At 35.8% G+C, this 17,190-nt stretch overlaps 1 protein-coding gene across 1 annotated transcript in view; it reads right to left on the bottom strand.

Moving 5' to 3' along the window:
- Nucleotides 1–17,190, bottom strand: part of PPIL4 (peptidylprolyl isomerase like 4) — a 34,044-nt gene that overhangs the window by 11,691 nt on the left and 5,163 nt on the right. The window contains exons 3-11 of the mRNA XM_004263729.3: nt 17,072–17,136; nt 16,387–16,504; nt 15,646–15,788; nt 15,041–15,137; nt 14,175–14,291; nt 9,706–9,830; nt 8,149–8,215; nt 2,845–2,956; nt 8–104 (exon numbers count right to left, since the gene is read on the bottom strand). Coding sequence (XP_004263777.1) covers nt 8–104; nt 2,845–2,956; nt 8,149–8,215; nt 9,706–9,830; nt 14,175–14,291; nt 15,041–15,137; nt 15,646–15,788; nt 16,387–16,504; nt 17,072–17,136 — 941 coding nt within the window. The remainder of the gene's footprint in view (nt 1–7; nt 105–2,844; nt 2,957–8,148; nt 8,216–9,705; nt 9,831–14,174; nt 14,292–15,040; nt 15,138–15,645; nt 15,789–16,386; nt 16,505–17,071; nt 17,137–17,190) is intronic.

Here is a 17,190-nt window from a genome sequence, read left to right as displayed (position 1 = left end):
AGGATACTCCTGTTTGGGCTTTACTTTATCTTTCAGAACCAAATTACATGGTTTGTCCTGTTCCTTTTCATACTCCTTGAAATCACTCTTGGTGTACTTCCCACCTATTTATTTAAAAAAAGAAGAAACAACCTAGTAATAAAATCACCTGATTCATCAAGAACAATAATTATTTTATAAGAGGTATAATATGTAAGAACTATTTATAAGTGGCATATATATCACGGGATAGAAAAAGGCTGAGAAGAAAACAAAAGAATCATAGTAATTCATTCTCCACCACTATTTTAACTGAAATCAGATATCCATTTTGCTAGGTAGCCAGATGCTGCCCCCTAATGACATACATGAATATTACAACACCAAACTTCCAAATCCTAAATTACGCAGTGAATACAATCACTGGAAAATAATTCAGGGTTCAAGTAGAGCCATTAAGTCTATGAGAACATTAGGCCCAAAGGAAATTGAGAGCTTGGGACCTGCGTCTGAGATCTGAGAGGCTTATAAGAATCAAAGACAAGATGAATCTATTTGGCAATTCCAGAAGCTCTGTAAAGGAAAAGGGCCAGTAGGCAAAGTTTCATATAAATGTGAAACAGACAACTGTAAGAGTTAAAATACTGGTAACTGTAAAAAACAGGCATCATTTCATCACTGAAAAATATGTGCCATGTGTCTGCCATTAGAAGTCTCACTATGGATGAAGCAGTTATGGTATATAGTAGAAGGAGCAACAGATCCAAGTGAGAAGTTCTGGATTCAAATATTGACTCCAGTGGGAGGTCCTAGGTAGGACACTTCAATTCTCTGAAAGTCATTCTCTTCATTTAGGAACTGAAAATAATATCAACATTTCACAATGCTGTTGGAATTATTAAACAAGGCTATAAGGAAAAGTACTTAGCACTGTGAATGGTACACAAGATATGTTCAATTTTTTAAAATGTGAATCCATAATATACAGAATTATCTCAGGAACTTCCTTGGTGGCACAGTGGTTAAGAATCCACCTGCCGGGGCTTCCCTGGTGGCACAGTAGTTGAGAGTCCGCCTGCCGATGCAGGGGACGCGGGTTCGTGCCCCGGTCCGGGAAGATCCCACATGCCACGGAGCGGCTGGGCCCATGAGCCATGGCTGCTGAGCCTGCGCGTCCGGAGCCTGTGCTCCGCAACGGGAGAGGCCACAACCGTGAGAGGCCCGCGTACCGCAACAAACAAACAAAAAAACAAAAGAATCCACCTGCCGGGCTTCCCTGGTGGTGCAGTGGTTAAGAATCCGCCTGCCAATGCAGGGGGCACGGGTTCAAGCCCTGTCTGGGAAGTTTCCACATGGTGCGGAGCAACTAAGCCCGTGCTCCTCAACTAGAGCCTGCGCTCTAGAGCCTGCGAGCCACAACTACTGAGCCCGCGTGCCACAGCTACTGAAGCCCGTGAGCCTAGAGCCCATGCTCAACATGAGAAGCCACTGCAATGAGAAGCCCACGCACCGCATCAAAGAGTAGCCCCCGCTCGCCACAACTAGAGAAAAGCCCGCGCGCAACAAGACCCAATGCAGCCAAAAATAAATAAATAAAGTTATAAAAAATAAATAAATAAAAACACTGCATCAGCAATCAAAAACCCGTAGTATTTCAGTATACACAGATTCAACCTTAAATTTGTTATGGTACCACTAGCAGAAATTTGACATATATATGCACATGTGGGATATGTCATTATGTGTAGGGATAGGACCTAGTACACAGAAGATCTTTTAATTTTGTACCATATGACAACTAAAACAAACAAACTTTATAAAAAAGAATTTTTTTTTAAATTTATTTGTTTTTGGCTACGTTGGGTCTTTGTTGACGTGCATGGGCTTTCTCTAGTTGTAGCGAGTGGGAGCTACTCTTTGTTGCAGTGCGCGGGCTTCTCAGCGCGGTGGTTTCTCTTGTTGCGGAGCACGGGCTCTAGGCACGCCGGCTTCAGTAGTTGTGGCACACGGGCTTAGCTGCTCCGCAGCATGTGGGATCTTCCCAGACCACGGCTCAAACCCATGTCCCCTGCACTGGCAGGTGGATTCTTAACCTCTGCGCCCCAGGGAAGCCCCAGAAAAAAGAATTTTTAAGAGTTTTGCATCTAGAAGAGCCAAATCACCAAATGATAATTACTTTGGAAACATGTTATGTCTGCAATGGGTAATTATAAGTAATTTATAATACAGTCAAGCAAAAAATATATTCATCATCAGTTTAAAATACACATATACATCAGATAGAGAAGGACAAATATCATATGATATCACTTATATGTGGAATCTAAAAAAATAGTACAAATGAACTTGTTTACAAAATAGAAATAGAGTTACAGATGCAGAAAACAATCTTATGGTTAACGGGGATGGGGGAGTGAGATAAATGGGGAGACTGGGTTTGACATATACACACTACAATACATAAAACAGATAACTAGTAAGGACCTACCATATAGCACAGGGAACATTACTCAATACTCTGTAATGACCTACATGGGAAAAGAATCTAAAAAAGAGTGGATATATGTATATGTATAACTGAATCACTTTGCTGTGCACCTGAAACTAACACAACATTGTAAATCAATTATACTTCAGTAAAAATTTTAAAATTTTTAAAAATACAAATATACACACTCACACACACATACCCCCATCTTATATACTAGATAGCAGCTAGGGAAAATCAAATAGCAGGAGTTACATCACTGAACATTTCTAATTAACAGCACTGTCAAAAGAGGTACACACACACACACACACACACACACACACACAAACACGATGCAAAGCAGAACAGAAACAAAGGAAGATGAACCAACATACCTTTTCCTTTCCATTTAACCTTTGCAACAGACTGGCTAAAGTCCACATGTATTCTTCTGTCATCTATAAGTACATTGTCCATTTTGAAGAACGCTTTCTCACAATCTTCTTCCTGATAGTAATTATAAAAACTCAAGCATAAATCTTTATGGAAAAGATTTCTGCAGCTAGAACAAATACTGAAAATACAAAAAGTTTCTTGTTACTAAAACTAAAATTTGAATATTTACTATGCACCAAATGCTGTTAAATGCTTTGCATCTACTATCTCAATTAACTCTGATAACACCCCTATGAGGTACTACCTATTATTACCTCCATTTTGTCAAAGAGAAAACAGAGGTTTAGAGAGGTACAGAAGTTGCTAGAGGGCACACAGTTGGCAAGGGCAAGAGCCAGGATTTGAACCGAGGCAGTCTGATTGCAGTGCACATACATATACTTACCAACTGTGTTATACAAATCCATAATCCCTTTTACTCAAAACCCAAAAATATCCTGAAAACTGTTTTTATAAATTTGGTGTTAAAATCCATGTGACAGCAAAACCTAATGGAATGATAAACCTTAACTTATTCTACTTAGTATGAATATTCATTTGTTTTCACAGCGGAAGTATTTCTGTGATTACGGAATGCTGACCCAGAAGTGTGCCACGTAATCCAGAGATATGTGTGTTGCGCGCACACACACACACACACACACACACACACACACAAACACGCAGTATTACATTCCTAAATTCTGAAAAAGTCTGAAATGGGAACAGCTATTCCCAAGGATTTTGGATAATGGATTGTGGGCCTATGATACCAAGGTCTATGTTACATAAGAATCCTTGCCAGTAACTTTGCAAGCCCTACATCCCCATTTCTGACATCTGAAGACTAGAAATGACACATTTCAATCCAGCACTGATCAATTTTCTCCTAGGTCCCTGGAAACTTATTTTTTGGTCTGTTCACAGCTCAACTAGAAACAATCCAAAGAGAAGCAGATAAAAGAACTAGTTATAATCATTTATTTACAATGTATGTCAAGAATTAAATGGAATATAAACTCCAAGGGACAAAACTTTATTCATCTTTGAATCTACATCATTTAGACCATCATCTGGCACATGGTAGGCAATCAGTGCATGTTTGATAAATCTGACTGATGACCCCTAGGCAGGCATAATTCCATCACTGTGCCATTTCCCCAAAGAGAAAGTTCTCAGATACTTTTTTCCAGGAGGATAGTATTTGCAAATACTCAATTTACTTATACCTAAACAATAGTTAAGGAATCTCTTCAAAATTTAGATTAAACACAACATTGTAAATCAACTACACTTCAATTAAAAATTATAAAAAACACATATGGAAATGCATGCCAAGGACAAAAATATCCAAGAAAATCTTTAAGAAGAACAAAGTTGGAGGACTCACACTACCAGATATCAAGACATAATAAAGCGATAGTAATTCACACAATTTGAGAGTGGTGCAAGGACAGACAAATAGACCAGTGCAACAGTGCAGCATCCAGAAACAGACTTTACACATGTGGACACCTGATTCATAACAAAGTCGGTACTGAAAAGCTATGCGAATGGGTCAACCTTTTTAACGAATTTTGCTGGGTCACCTGGCTATCTTATGCAAGAAAAATGAAATTTAACATGAAACACATAATATACAAAAATCAAATTTCAGATCTAAATGGGAAAGATAATTTCGCAACAAAGCTTCTAAAGATAGAATAGAGAATATTTTCATGACTTCAGGTAGGCAAACATCTTTAAAAATAGGCAATAAGGAAGAAAGCTGACAAACTGAATTAAAAATTAGAAATTTCTGCTTATCAAAAGATACCATTAAGAAAGGGAAAAAGGCAATCCACTGAGCAGCAGATACTTGCAACACATACAACCAAAAAAACAGTCTGTACCCAGGAAGTACAAAGAATTCTTACAAATCAATAAAAAGGCACAAACACCCAATCCCAAAGTGGCCAAGTCTTGAACAGGTACTTCATTTTTATAAAGGACGTTTAAATGGCAATAAACATATGAAAAGGGGCTCAATCAGGAAAATGCAAAATAAAACCACAATAAGATACCACTACACATCCACCAGAGTGGATAACATTTAAAAGACAGACCATACCTAGAGCTGGTAAAGCTACAGAATAATAGGGACTCCCATACATTGCTAGTGGAAGTGAAAATTAGGATAATCCCTTTGGAAAGCTGACTGGAATTATCTCCTGAAGCTACACCTACCCTATGACCCAGCAATTCCCTCTTGGATATATACCCAACAAAAATGCATACACTTGTACACTGAAAGACATGACAGAAATGGTTTAGAGCAGCACCATTCACAGCAGCCAAAACTGGGAAAGACCCAAACGTCCATCAACAGCAGACTGGAAATCTAAATAATGTTATATACACGCAATGAAATACCATATGGCAACGAAAATTTACATACACACAATAAAATACTATATGTCAGTGAAAATTTACATGCACACATAAAATACCGTATTTCCAATGAAAATTAACAAAAAAGTTAAAAGCTACATGCAGTAACGAACAAATCTCACAAATGTTAGTTTAGCACTGAGTAAAAGAACCTAGACAGCAAAAACACACATTGTGTTTACACTGATATCAAGTTTAAAATTAGACAAAATCTATGATATCAGAAGTAGCAGCAATGGGGAAGTTTGTGGAAGGGGACACAGGTGGGGCCTCTGGGATTCCGGTAATGTTTTTTCTGCTGGCGTTTTATTCCTTGACCTGGGTGGTGATTTACATGGGTGTATTAACTGTGATTAATTCATCAAGCTGTTCACTCATGAGCTGCATGTTTTCGGCATGTATTTCATTCCTCAGTTTTAAAAACATTTTGATCAGATTATCCAAAGCATAGAGAACTTGCATAACATGCAAAAAAGACTCAGCAATGGACACTTACAAAGAGGCTACCGCTCATGAGAATCATGAAGCAGAATAATATAGCTTAATCTAATTTTCAAGAAAAGAGAAAGGCTACAAAAGATTCACCTCAGGGACTCCCCCGGTGGCACAGTGGTTAAGAATATGCCTGCCAATGCAAGGGACACGGGTTTGATCCCTGGTCCGGGAAAATCCCACATGCCACGGAGCAACTAAGCCTGTGCGCCACAACTACTGAACCCGTGTGCCACAACTACTGAAGCCCACGTGCCTAGAGCCCGTGCTCCACAAGAGAAGCCACTGCAATGAGAAGCCCGCGCACCGCAATGAAGAGTAGCCCCCGCTCGCCGCAACTAGAGAAAGCCCACGCTCAGCAACGAAGACCCAACACAGCCAAAAATAAATAAAAGATTCACCTCAAAAACTGAAATGTTGAATTATGATAAAGAATCCATAGATTCTAGGGCTTCCCTGGTGGCGCAGTGGTTGAGAGTCCGCCTGCCGATGCAGGGGACACAGGTTCGTGCCCCGGTCCGGGAAGATCCCACATGCCGCAGAGCGGCTGGGCCCGTGAGCCATGGCCGCTGGGCCTGCGCGTCCGGAGCCTGTGCTCCGCAACGGGAGAGGCCACAACAGTGAGAGGCCCGCGTACCGGAAAAAAAAAAAAAAAAAAAAAAAGAATCCATAGATTCTAGAACCACTCTATGCTCTACAGTTGACCTGAACTATGTATTCATGGCAAATGGGATACGTGCAGAAGATATTAGTCAATCTGCCATAAACAAAATGAAATTATGTTTGTAAGCAAATAAACAATATAATCTATGCTCAGTGATGGAATAACACTGTCAAGTTGACAAGAAGTATTCATAGCAAACTAAAGGTAGAAATCTCCTTTCTGCTGACACCAATGTACCTTGTAAATATTATTTCTGGTACACCTGACACAGTGTCTAGGTATAATGTGTTATGTGTCTGTCTTCCTCAACCCTCCATTATTCATCTTGTACCCCTAGGGCCTACTGCAGTGCCTGAAATATAAAAGGTGTTCGACAAGTACTTTGGGATAACTATAACTAAGAATGAGCTACTATTGGACATACTTCAGTCCAAAGCTGCAAAAAGAAATAACGTAGCCTAGCAAAATGGCTAAACACATTGGGAACAGCATCAGACATATCTAAGTTCAAATCCTAAGAGCAAATACAAGCTTTTGTTTTGTTTTGTTTTGTTTTGTTTTTGCGGTACGTGGGCCTCTCACTGTTGTGGCCTCTCCCGTTGCGGAGCACAGGCTCCGGACGCGCAGGCTCAGAGGCCATGGCTCACGGGCCCAGCCGCTCCACGGCAGGATCTTGCCGGACCGGGGCACGAACCTGTGTCCCCTGCATCAGCAGGCGGACTCTCAACCACTGCGCCACCAGGAAAGCCCAAGCTTTTGTATTTATTTATCAGATGAAGAAAAGTGCAAAGAAGAAATAGAATTAATACAAATGTTCCTAGTCACTGTATAAGTCACATTTAAATTTGATGGTTTTTTTAAAAAGAATTACACTAAATTTATGAGTATTAACAACGTTTTAAATCTGAACAATTTTATAAATATGGGTGGTAGTTTATATTTGTTACATAAAATGTTAATTGAGTTATTAACTATTTCTTTGAAAATAAAACAGCAGGACAGAAGGCTATGACATTCACTAGGTACATGATTTTAAACAAGTCACGCTACCACTGTGTGTCTCAGTTTACTTATTTGGAGAAGGAGGACAGTACCTATCTCAGAGTTGTGAGGATTAAATGCAGGTCAAATAGCATAATGCTTGCTTAAAGAAAATTACTTGAGTAACATAAGCTATCATTCCTATTATAGATCTAGAAAGTACCCATCTAACCTAATACTCAAGCTTTACTTATAAGGAAGATAATGCCTAGAAAGAAGAATTCTAAATAAACTGCCAAATATCATAGAACAGCTGGTCAGTGATAGAGCTGAAATGAATATCTAGATCATAACCCCCAGATTGGTTCTCTTTCTATTACTCAATTATTATATCTACCTAAATAGCACTGAAAAATTATTTATAGAATGCGAAGAACTTTACCTAAAACTTTAAAATTTTAAAGATACATTCATGTAGGTTGAAACTGAACCTAAATTAAAGATACATATATTAACATTGATAGATGTTAAATTTATCCCCTATTTGAATATAACAAAGTTATTTTTCTTGGGTGCCTAAAGAAAGGGCAAACTAATTTTCTAATCTTAGAGACTAGAAAAAGTTCTATACATTTTCACACTTTAATATCATAGAACAAAAAAAATACATATTTAATATATCTATATTATGACCTACTTTTTCAAATTCAATAAAAGCATAACACAGGGATTCTCCAGTCTTCCAATCCCGGATAACTTCACAACTGAAAAATAGTTTGGAAAAAAGTGACTTTAAAGAAAAAGCATTCACTCTTACTCTTCAAAAGTGAAAAACAAAATAAGCCAAAGTTAAATTCACAGAACTATATTTCTCCAAATCTCTTCAATAATAACTATTTTTTTAAAAATAGTTCACCAGTCTAGAAACTAAATTATTTAGATTCTACTATAAATGCCCTATCTAAGCCTACAATCCTACATTCCCAAAACACTGAAGGAAGAATAAGATAAAAATATTTAATTTTCCTTTGGCAAAGGGAAATTACTGCTAAAAATCCTTTTAAATTGTAATTTATTTGTAGTCCAAATACAGATGAATTACAGATTATCTAATGTAGAATAATGCACACACATTCATACATATTCATATGTTTAATAAACTTACGATTTGGGGGTTTTGAATTTTAATATAAACCAAGCTCAAATGTAATCGCCTAAGTCTAGCTATTATACAGAACTAATCCATCTTAACCAAATGAAAGGGCCAATAAGATGGAATTTAAAGCAACTGGCTTAATCCTTTTTCCTCATGTATCTCAAGCCTCATTTTAAACACATGAAATGAAACAGGGATATAAAACATCGTGAGAGAAACGAAAAGTAATCACATTATAGCATATGGTTCAGCTGCTACAATATTTAAGTATACATTAAAATGTAAATATTGAACAAAGATCTAACCAAAATTATGATACAACCAAAGTTGTAGGCAGGGAGAATGAAGAGGGCAGGATAGAAATAGACGTGAATCCTCATCTTCCTTAGCAAGAAGTTAGAACATAATGTCTCCAATTTAAAAATAAGAAGTAGCAGTATAGGAAATATTTTTGTAAAGATGATATATTATAAGTGAGTAGAGGAATAAAGGCAGGTAGTCTTTTATAGGAAGATTTTTCTTTCAATAGGAAGAATAAAGAATGGCTTCATAGAAGAAAAAACATGAAATGAAAGGAAATTCTAAACTTAAAATAATATTTTTTAATCAATTACAAAATATTCCCCTTTCTCACAGAAACACTAGTTTCATAAACTTTTGCACTAATAATACAAGGAAAATTAACCAAAAGAAAAATTTTAGAAAACTTAGATTCAAATTAATTTTGACATAGGTTGCTGGTAATTCTAGGGAGAATTTAAATGAGATAGATATTTAAAATATTAAAGAAGAATACTACAGAACTAGACTTAAACTGTTCCATTCACTTCCTGTTTTAGAGTTGAAAATGTCTGTGCTGGGAGTGAGAGAATCATTCAATGTATAATGCATACACACACATTACAATATATATACACACATATATCTACGCATACACATTTACATACATGTTTTTCTTCCCTACTGTCCAACAGACTCATCTGTAAAACTCACCAGTATAAAATTCACTTTGAGTTCACAGACTCGTCAAAAATGTTATTAGAAAACTACTAACTAATACCTAGTTTTTCTAAATCTTTCACTAATTCTAGAGAGTACCTTCTTATTGGCCCAAATCTTGAGAATATTATCTCCAGATCTTCATCTGTGGTCACTGGATTCAATTTACACACAAAGAGCACATTTTCTGGAGGTTTAATATCTGCATCAGGTAGGTCTCCCACCTAAATGACAAATAAACAAGAATATAAATCAACTCCTTTATTTAATTTGCATTCTAAATATCCCATATTTAGCCCACAATGCTGATTCCCTGAAATATCTAAATTTACATTATAAACTACAGGCTCAGCAAAAGAAATCTTAATAGATTTCAAGATTCAAAACTCCATGCTTCCTGGCAGTAACAATATTAATAGCCAAAATATTTACCAGACCCCTACTTTGTGTGAAGACCATGTTTGGCACTTCATATACATTACTGCCAATTCTTAAAACAACCATGCAATTTCCATTTTACTTTTCCATGAGTAAAAATTCAAAAAGGTTAAATAACTAACTTGCCCAGGGTCACACAGTTGTAAGCAACAGAGTTGGGATTTGAACCCAGGTCTACCTGGCTTCAAAGTCCCAATTTTATCTCCACTTTTTTCTTTCTTCAAGTATTTAATATATTTTTGAAAGAACTTATGTAAGTATATCTAAGTTATGAAGCATGAAAATAAAAACACCCATGATGCCACCAACTAGCTTGAGAACTAAAATGTCCCCTGATCCCATTATCCCTCTGCCTCTCTCACCACGAATGAGCTTTTTGGTTTTCCTTTCTGGCCATTCCCTTACAGATCTTTATAGAGTTCTGACACATAAGTATATACCCCTAAGTAACATATTGTTTAGTTTTACTTGTTTTTAAACTTTTGCAAAATACTGTCATGCTGAATCTAGCCTTCGGCAATAAGTAATGCCCAATTCTTCTCCACATTATTGCTCAGTATGGAACACCAACAATTCCTGGAGAGTGTTTCTAGCTTTTTAATCTCACCCTCACTATCATCTTCTACTTCAGTCAAACCAAAGTCAACTTCATGGTCAACTACTGTGCTGAGCCGAGCCTACCACTTCCTACTAAAGAACTAGAGAGGGTGACAGTAAGAGAAAACCATGATATAATGATATGATATAATGATGGTGTTGTTTTCCTTGTGGGAAAAGTATGTTGACCATGAGCCTTTAGATGGGGAAACAATATACCTTCATACATATATTCAAAAACTCTCAGAGATGATTTCAGGTAAGATTACTATATAACGTGTTTCCTCTTGGACAAACACATTAAAAAAAAGAGAGAGAAATCTTGGAAATCATAAACAGTAAGAAGCAAGTGAGCCAGTAAGATCTGCTCAGTGTCTCTGAAGTCTATCAAAAGATAGCAATAACCTATGCCCAATAAGCAGCATTACAACATATATGGGGAAGAGCAAATCAGTAAAATCCCAAAAGGCACCTATAATGGCAGAAATACATCTAATGGAAGCACAAATGAGAAAAAAAAGTTAATGAGTTAAAAAAGAACTTGTTATACTACTTAGTCAAAGATAACTTTAAAATACTGCAAGGAAATTTAAAATATTCATAAGCTATGAAGGTCAAAACAATATTGCAAAACACTAGCTGAATTACCATTACATTATACACAAATAAAGCGAAACTGATGTTCTTAGAAAATAGAGGAAACTTGTTAATTGTGAGAATTGAAAGGACACAGGATCACCTAATGCAACAGCTAAAACCCAAAACACTGACAACACCAAGCGCTAACAAAGATGTAGAACAACAGGAAGTCTCATTCTTGCTGGTGTGAATGCAAAATGGTAATTCAATTTGGAAGAGAATTTGGCCGTTTCTTACAAAGCTAAACCATACACTCCAGCAATTGTGCTCCTAGGTATCTACTCAAATGAGTTAAAAATTATGTCCACACTAAATTCTACACACAAAGGTTTACAGCAGCTTTATTCATATTTGCCAAAACTTGGAAGCAACCAAGATATTTAATAGGTGAATGGATAAACAAACTGTGGTAGACCCATTTGAAATATTATGTAACTATCAAGAGAAATGAGCTATCAAGCCATGAAAAGACATGGAGGAACCTTAAGTATACGTTGCTAAGTGAAAGAAGCCAATCTGAAAAGGCTACACATTGTATGATTCCAATTATATGACATTCTGGAAAAGGCAAAACTATGCAGACAGTAAAAAAAGATACTGGTTGTCAGGAGTTAGGGGGATGAACAGGTGGAGCACAGAAGACTTTCAAGGCAGTGAAACTATTCTGTGCAATACATGGCATTTGTCAACACAAAGAGTGGATCCTAATGTAAATTAAGGATTTTAGTTAATAATAATTTATCAATATTGGCTCACCAATTGTAACAAATGTACCACACTAATGGAAGATGCTAATTAAAAAGGTAAACAGTTGGGGAGGGTGAAGGGAGTACATAGGAACTCTCTGTACTTCTTGTTCAATTTTTCTGTAAATCTAAAACTACTCTATAAAATAAATTCTATGTATTAAAAACAAAACAAGAAAAGGAATCCACAAGTCCATATAGATAATGAATATATGATAAGTAGAGATAATAAAGGAGTGCTCTTCCTTACAAAAGGCAGGCTGACAAGTGTGGAAAAAAGGGCAGAGTTGGGAAATCACCACTTTGCACCCATCAGAGTCAAGATTGGTTCAAGCAATAGTCACGGATGGCTAAGAAATCCAGAGGGACAGTTTGACAAGGAATAAGATATCTGAAGGTCTCAAAGTGCCTTTCTACAGATGGCTTATTAGTTGCAAGGGGAAAACAGAAACTATGCAGTGGAGTCCCCAGACAATGGATTACCTTGACCAAGTGATCAAAACGAACACTTTCCAATGAGAGGCAGATGGATATTATCCACCTCCAGATGTGACATCTGAGAAGGATACAATGTCACCTATGTAGTACTCTGGCTATGGGTGTATAACCTGAATCTTAATCACAAGGCAACAGCAGATAAACCTAAATTGAAGAATATTCTACAAAATAAATGACCTGTATTCTTCAAAAATGTTAATGTAATGAAAAATAAGGCAAGTTAAGGAATTCTTCCAGATTAAAGAGATTAGAGCAACATGACAACTAAATGCAACAGATGATTGATCATGAGCTGGATTCTAGACTGGCAGGAAAAAAAAAGCTATGAAGGATATTACTGAAGTAACTGACAAAACTGGAAGGTAGACTGTAATTTCTATCAATTTTAAATTTCATGATTTTGATATCTATACTGTGAATATGTAGGATAATATTGTTGCTCTTAGGAAATACACACTAATGAAAGAGAAAAGATATCTGCACCGCAATTTCAAATGGTCCCCCCAAAACAGTATGTGCGTATGTGCATGTATAATCAGAGACAGAGAGGGAGAGGAGAGAGAGAGAGAAAAAATGAACGATCAAAGCAGATGTGGCAAAATGTTAAAAATGGGTGAATCTGGGTAAAAGGTATATAGAAGTTGTCTGCGTTATTTGTAATTTTTCTGTAAATTTGAAATTATCTGAAAATAAAAAGTTTAAAGAATGTGTCAACTCCTCTTATTCTGGCATAAACTTTCTATACTTTGTTGATGAAAGCTCTGATGATAAGCTAATGTTCTTTCCCTTATAAATCACTTACTCTTGCTGCCCAGGTGCTCAAAGGATTTTTCTTTTAAGTCCAGTAATTTTCTTAGAATTTGTCTTGGTGTTGGCTATTCTGGGTCAATATTCTCAGATAACACAGTGTGCTCATTAAACTGTATATTTTTAATTTTTTTTCAATTCAGTAAAGTTTTCTTGAATTATAATCTTTAGTATTTGTTCCTTCAGACTAGTGATGCTAATACGAATTTTAAAACATAATGAACCTGAAAGCTCTACTATATAAAATAATGATAGTAATAAAAACTTAATTATTATCCATCCATTCCAATATTATTGATGACCTACTACGTGAAAGGTATACCTATTCCACAAAAATAAGAAATGGAAAAAATGCCTAGTAGGTCAACTAATCATGTACTGAATAACTGTTCCCCAAATGACTTCATATTGCTAGTAATACAAAAAAGAGTATACTTTACAGTGTTCAATTTCTGCCCAGGTTTTATCCTGTACTTAGTATTTTACTATTTAATCTCAATACTTGAGACGTACAAAGAATTATTCTCTAATATACTTAAAATTCAGTCCAAGAAACTCTTTAAAAATGAGATGAGTATAAACAACTGAAACCCAATTAATATTTGTAAGCTGGATATCCACTTCCCATTTTTTTAAAAAGGCACTTAGCACTATATTAATAGTGGAATCAAATCTGTTTACTTTCATTTGTGTTACTATGTCATACAAAATTTAATCCAAAAAAAAACTCTTAGCTAAATTTTTTAATATTTTAAAGACTATCAAAAAGTCAGAAATAAACTCACAATGAGTATGTATTAAATATATTGCTGAAAAACTATTCGAACAAAGTAATTATCTTACCATTTCTAGTAGAATAGCTTGAGTTTTGGCCTCTTTTTCTGCCTTTATTTCTTCTACTTCTTCAGCCGATCTTCCTTTGAAATCATCAATTTCTTCATCTGCTCCTATTCGACCACTCTGTAAGGCAGAAGTTACTCATATATATATTTAAAGAATAGAAAAATCTAAGAAATATGAGAGACATTATGCTTTATTCTTAGTTCCATCAAATGTGTTAGAACATTTGTTTCACAAATGTGAAACAAACTTACAAACCTCTGAAAATTGATTTAGATGAATTCAATAATACTAGCCAGACTAGGCATCTAATTTATTTTGAAATCAAAATAAACATTTATATAGGAACTACCTGGTATCCAACTAAGTGCTGAATACAGAAGATAAATGATCTTAGAAATTAAGCATTAAATCCCAACTATAAAGATAAATTCAGCTTTGAGGAAGCCTCATATGCAGAAATTTTTACCTCAAAAGATCTGAGGGAAAAAGTCTCCATTATGCCACAGAAATTTCTGGGTTCTAGCCTGGCTCAAAAGTATCCCCAGTTGAAAAGCTCCTTCACAAGCTGATAATTTAATTTAGCCTTAAAGCTACACTCCTATCTAGAGTTAAGAGATAAGAGAAATATTTCCCCAAGGTATTCATATAAGCTTCCAGAGCTAAGGAAAGAATATTAGGGAAATAAAAAGATAGGTAGAAAAATGAGTATCTCCCTGGAAGAGAAAAAAGAACTCTAAACTTGTCCTAGTATTACTGATCAAGCAAGATAATCATTCTGAAGAAATAAGTTTTAATAAGGAAAAAAGCAAATTTTATGCAAAACATTAATATGTATATACATTCAATCACAAGAAGACTCTACTTACATCTAGTTGTTCCCTTGTAGGTTCTGGTGATCGATCAGGAATTAATAGATCAGGAGGATCATCAAATGGATCATCTAAAATCACTGTATGATTTATCCTTACAAAATAAATCCAAGTCAAATGTTACATTTATGTCATTTCAGAATCCATGTTTTACTTTTTATAAAAATTATAACAAATATCTTAAGTATCTCTAACACCAAAAAAAAACCATAAGCTCTTAAATTTTATTGCACAAGGATATTACTAGTGTGTACTTTCACAATTAGTGTTACTGTCTTTGATTGTTTGATATTATATATTATATTTATTACTCTGCATTATGCTAAGATGTAATATAAATGACTAAATCCTAGTAATTTTGTCATAGCTCTCAATAATCTGCATTTTTTAAAAGCTAAAGGAGTAATAATTCCTCCCAACATAAGCATTTATAATTAGTACAAGTATTTTTTTAAATAAAGGTCTTCTCTATTATAAAGATTCTTATAGTCACACATTTTAGAATTATCCAAAAACCAGTCCTATGTATGCCATCCCCATTACCTGTCAAACATCACATATAAAACATTCTAGTACATTTCAACAGTAAACTATAACCATACCTGATATCTTGATATGGAACAAAGTCCTTATCAACAAAGGTCTCATTAATTTTCTTAATTATGTCCATGCCTTCTGTCACTTCACCAAACACTGTATGAACACCATCAAGGTAATCTAGATTATCTCCTGTTGTAATAAGAAACTATATAGAAAGACATAGAATAAATACAAATATATATATAATTCAAACTGAAATCAGTTACAAAAGACTACATTAATTGCATGAATTCTCACCTACTTGTCACTACTACTAAGTATAAGGCACAAAGCTTAAACATAAAATATCAATAAATACAGATGCTCTGATTGTTTAAAACACTTGAACAAACCAAATCTCAGTTTTTTCACATGTAAACTGTGAGGGAAAAAAACCATCTACTCCAATGGGGCTGTTGTGACAATGAATGAAAGGTGCTCAACATGACCTGTTTTGAAATAAGTAATCAATACTGAAAGGAAACAGGCCACACTGTGAACAGTGATATTCCAGGAATGGTGGGATTGTAGGCAATATTATTTTCATCTTTGTGCTTTTCTGTATTTTCTAAATTCCTCCCAATGGACATGCTTTACTTTTAAAAGGACAAAATAATAAGGATTTTTTTAACATAGGAAAAAATAGTGTCATTTTTTTCTTCTAACAAATATCTTTGATTGAAATTCTCTCATTACTAGATATTTACAAAGATAATTTTGTGGGTTCCCTAGAGCAAAACTCATCTCCTCACCCATTTCCTTACCTGAGATCCATGCTGATCACTGCCATTGTTCACCATGGACACAGTGCCCTTCTTCTTGTGCTTAATTCTTGGCACTTTTTCAGCATCGAAAAAGCTTGCTTGATCGCCATACAGTTGACTAAAAATACATACAATAAGGTTATAAAATATAAGTATACTCAACATGAAATATAAAACTACTAGGGTTACATATAGGGTGCTAGGGTTAACATATAAGGTTACCATTTGTTTTTGGTTTTTTTTGGCTGTGCGCATGGCTTGCGGGATGGAACCCATGCCCCCTGCACTGGAAGGGCAGAGTCTTAACCACTGGACTGCCAGGGAAGTCCCAGGTTACCATTTCTTTATAGAAATGCCACTATGATTCAAAATATTCCTTTTATTTGCTATAGACATTTATGGAACTTGGGAAAAATCTATATATATATATAGATTTTTTTTTTTTTTTTTGTGGTACGCAGGCCTCTCACTGTTGTAGCCTCTCCCGTTGCAGAGCACAGGCTCGGGACGCGCAGGCTCAGCAGCCATGACTCACAGGCCTAGCCGCTCCGCGGTATGTGGGATCTTCCCGGACCGGGGCATGAACCCGCGTCCCCTGCATCGGCAGGCGGACTCTCAACCACTGCGCCACCACGAAAGCCCGAGGCAATTCTATTTTTACTCATTTGAAAATAAAAGAACTTACCCAAAAACTGATTCTCCTCCACGGCCAGTCCCTGTAGGATCACCAGTCTGTATGATAAAATCCCTCTATAATATATAAGATACTTTGTTAATTCAGAGAGCTTGCTAGATAGTTCCAAT

The sequence above is a fragment of the Orcinus orca genome, chromosome 12, assembly GCF_937001465.1.
Source record: "Orcinus orca chromosome 12, mOrcOrc1.1, whole genome shotgun sequence".
NCBI classification, from domain to species: domain Eukaryota; kingdom Metazoa; phylum Chordata; class Mammalia; order Artiodactyla; family Delphinidae; genus Orcinus; species Orcinus orca.
This window is presented reverse-complemented; position numbering and strand designations above follow the sequence as displayed.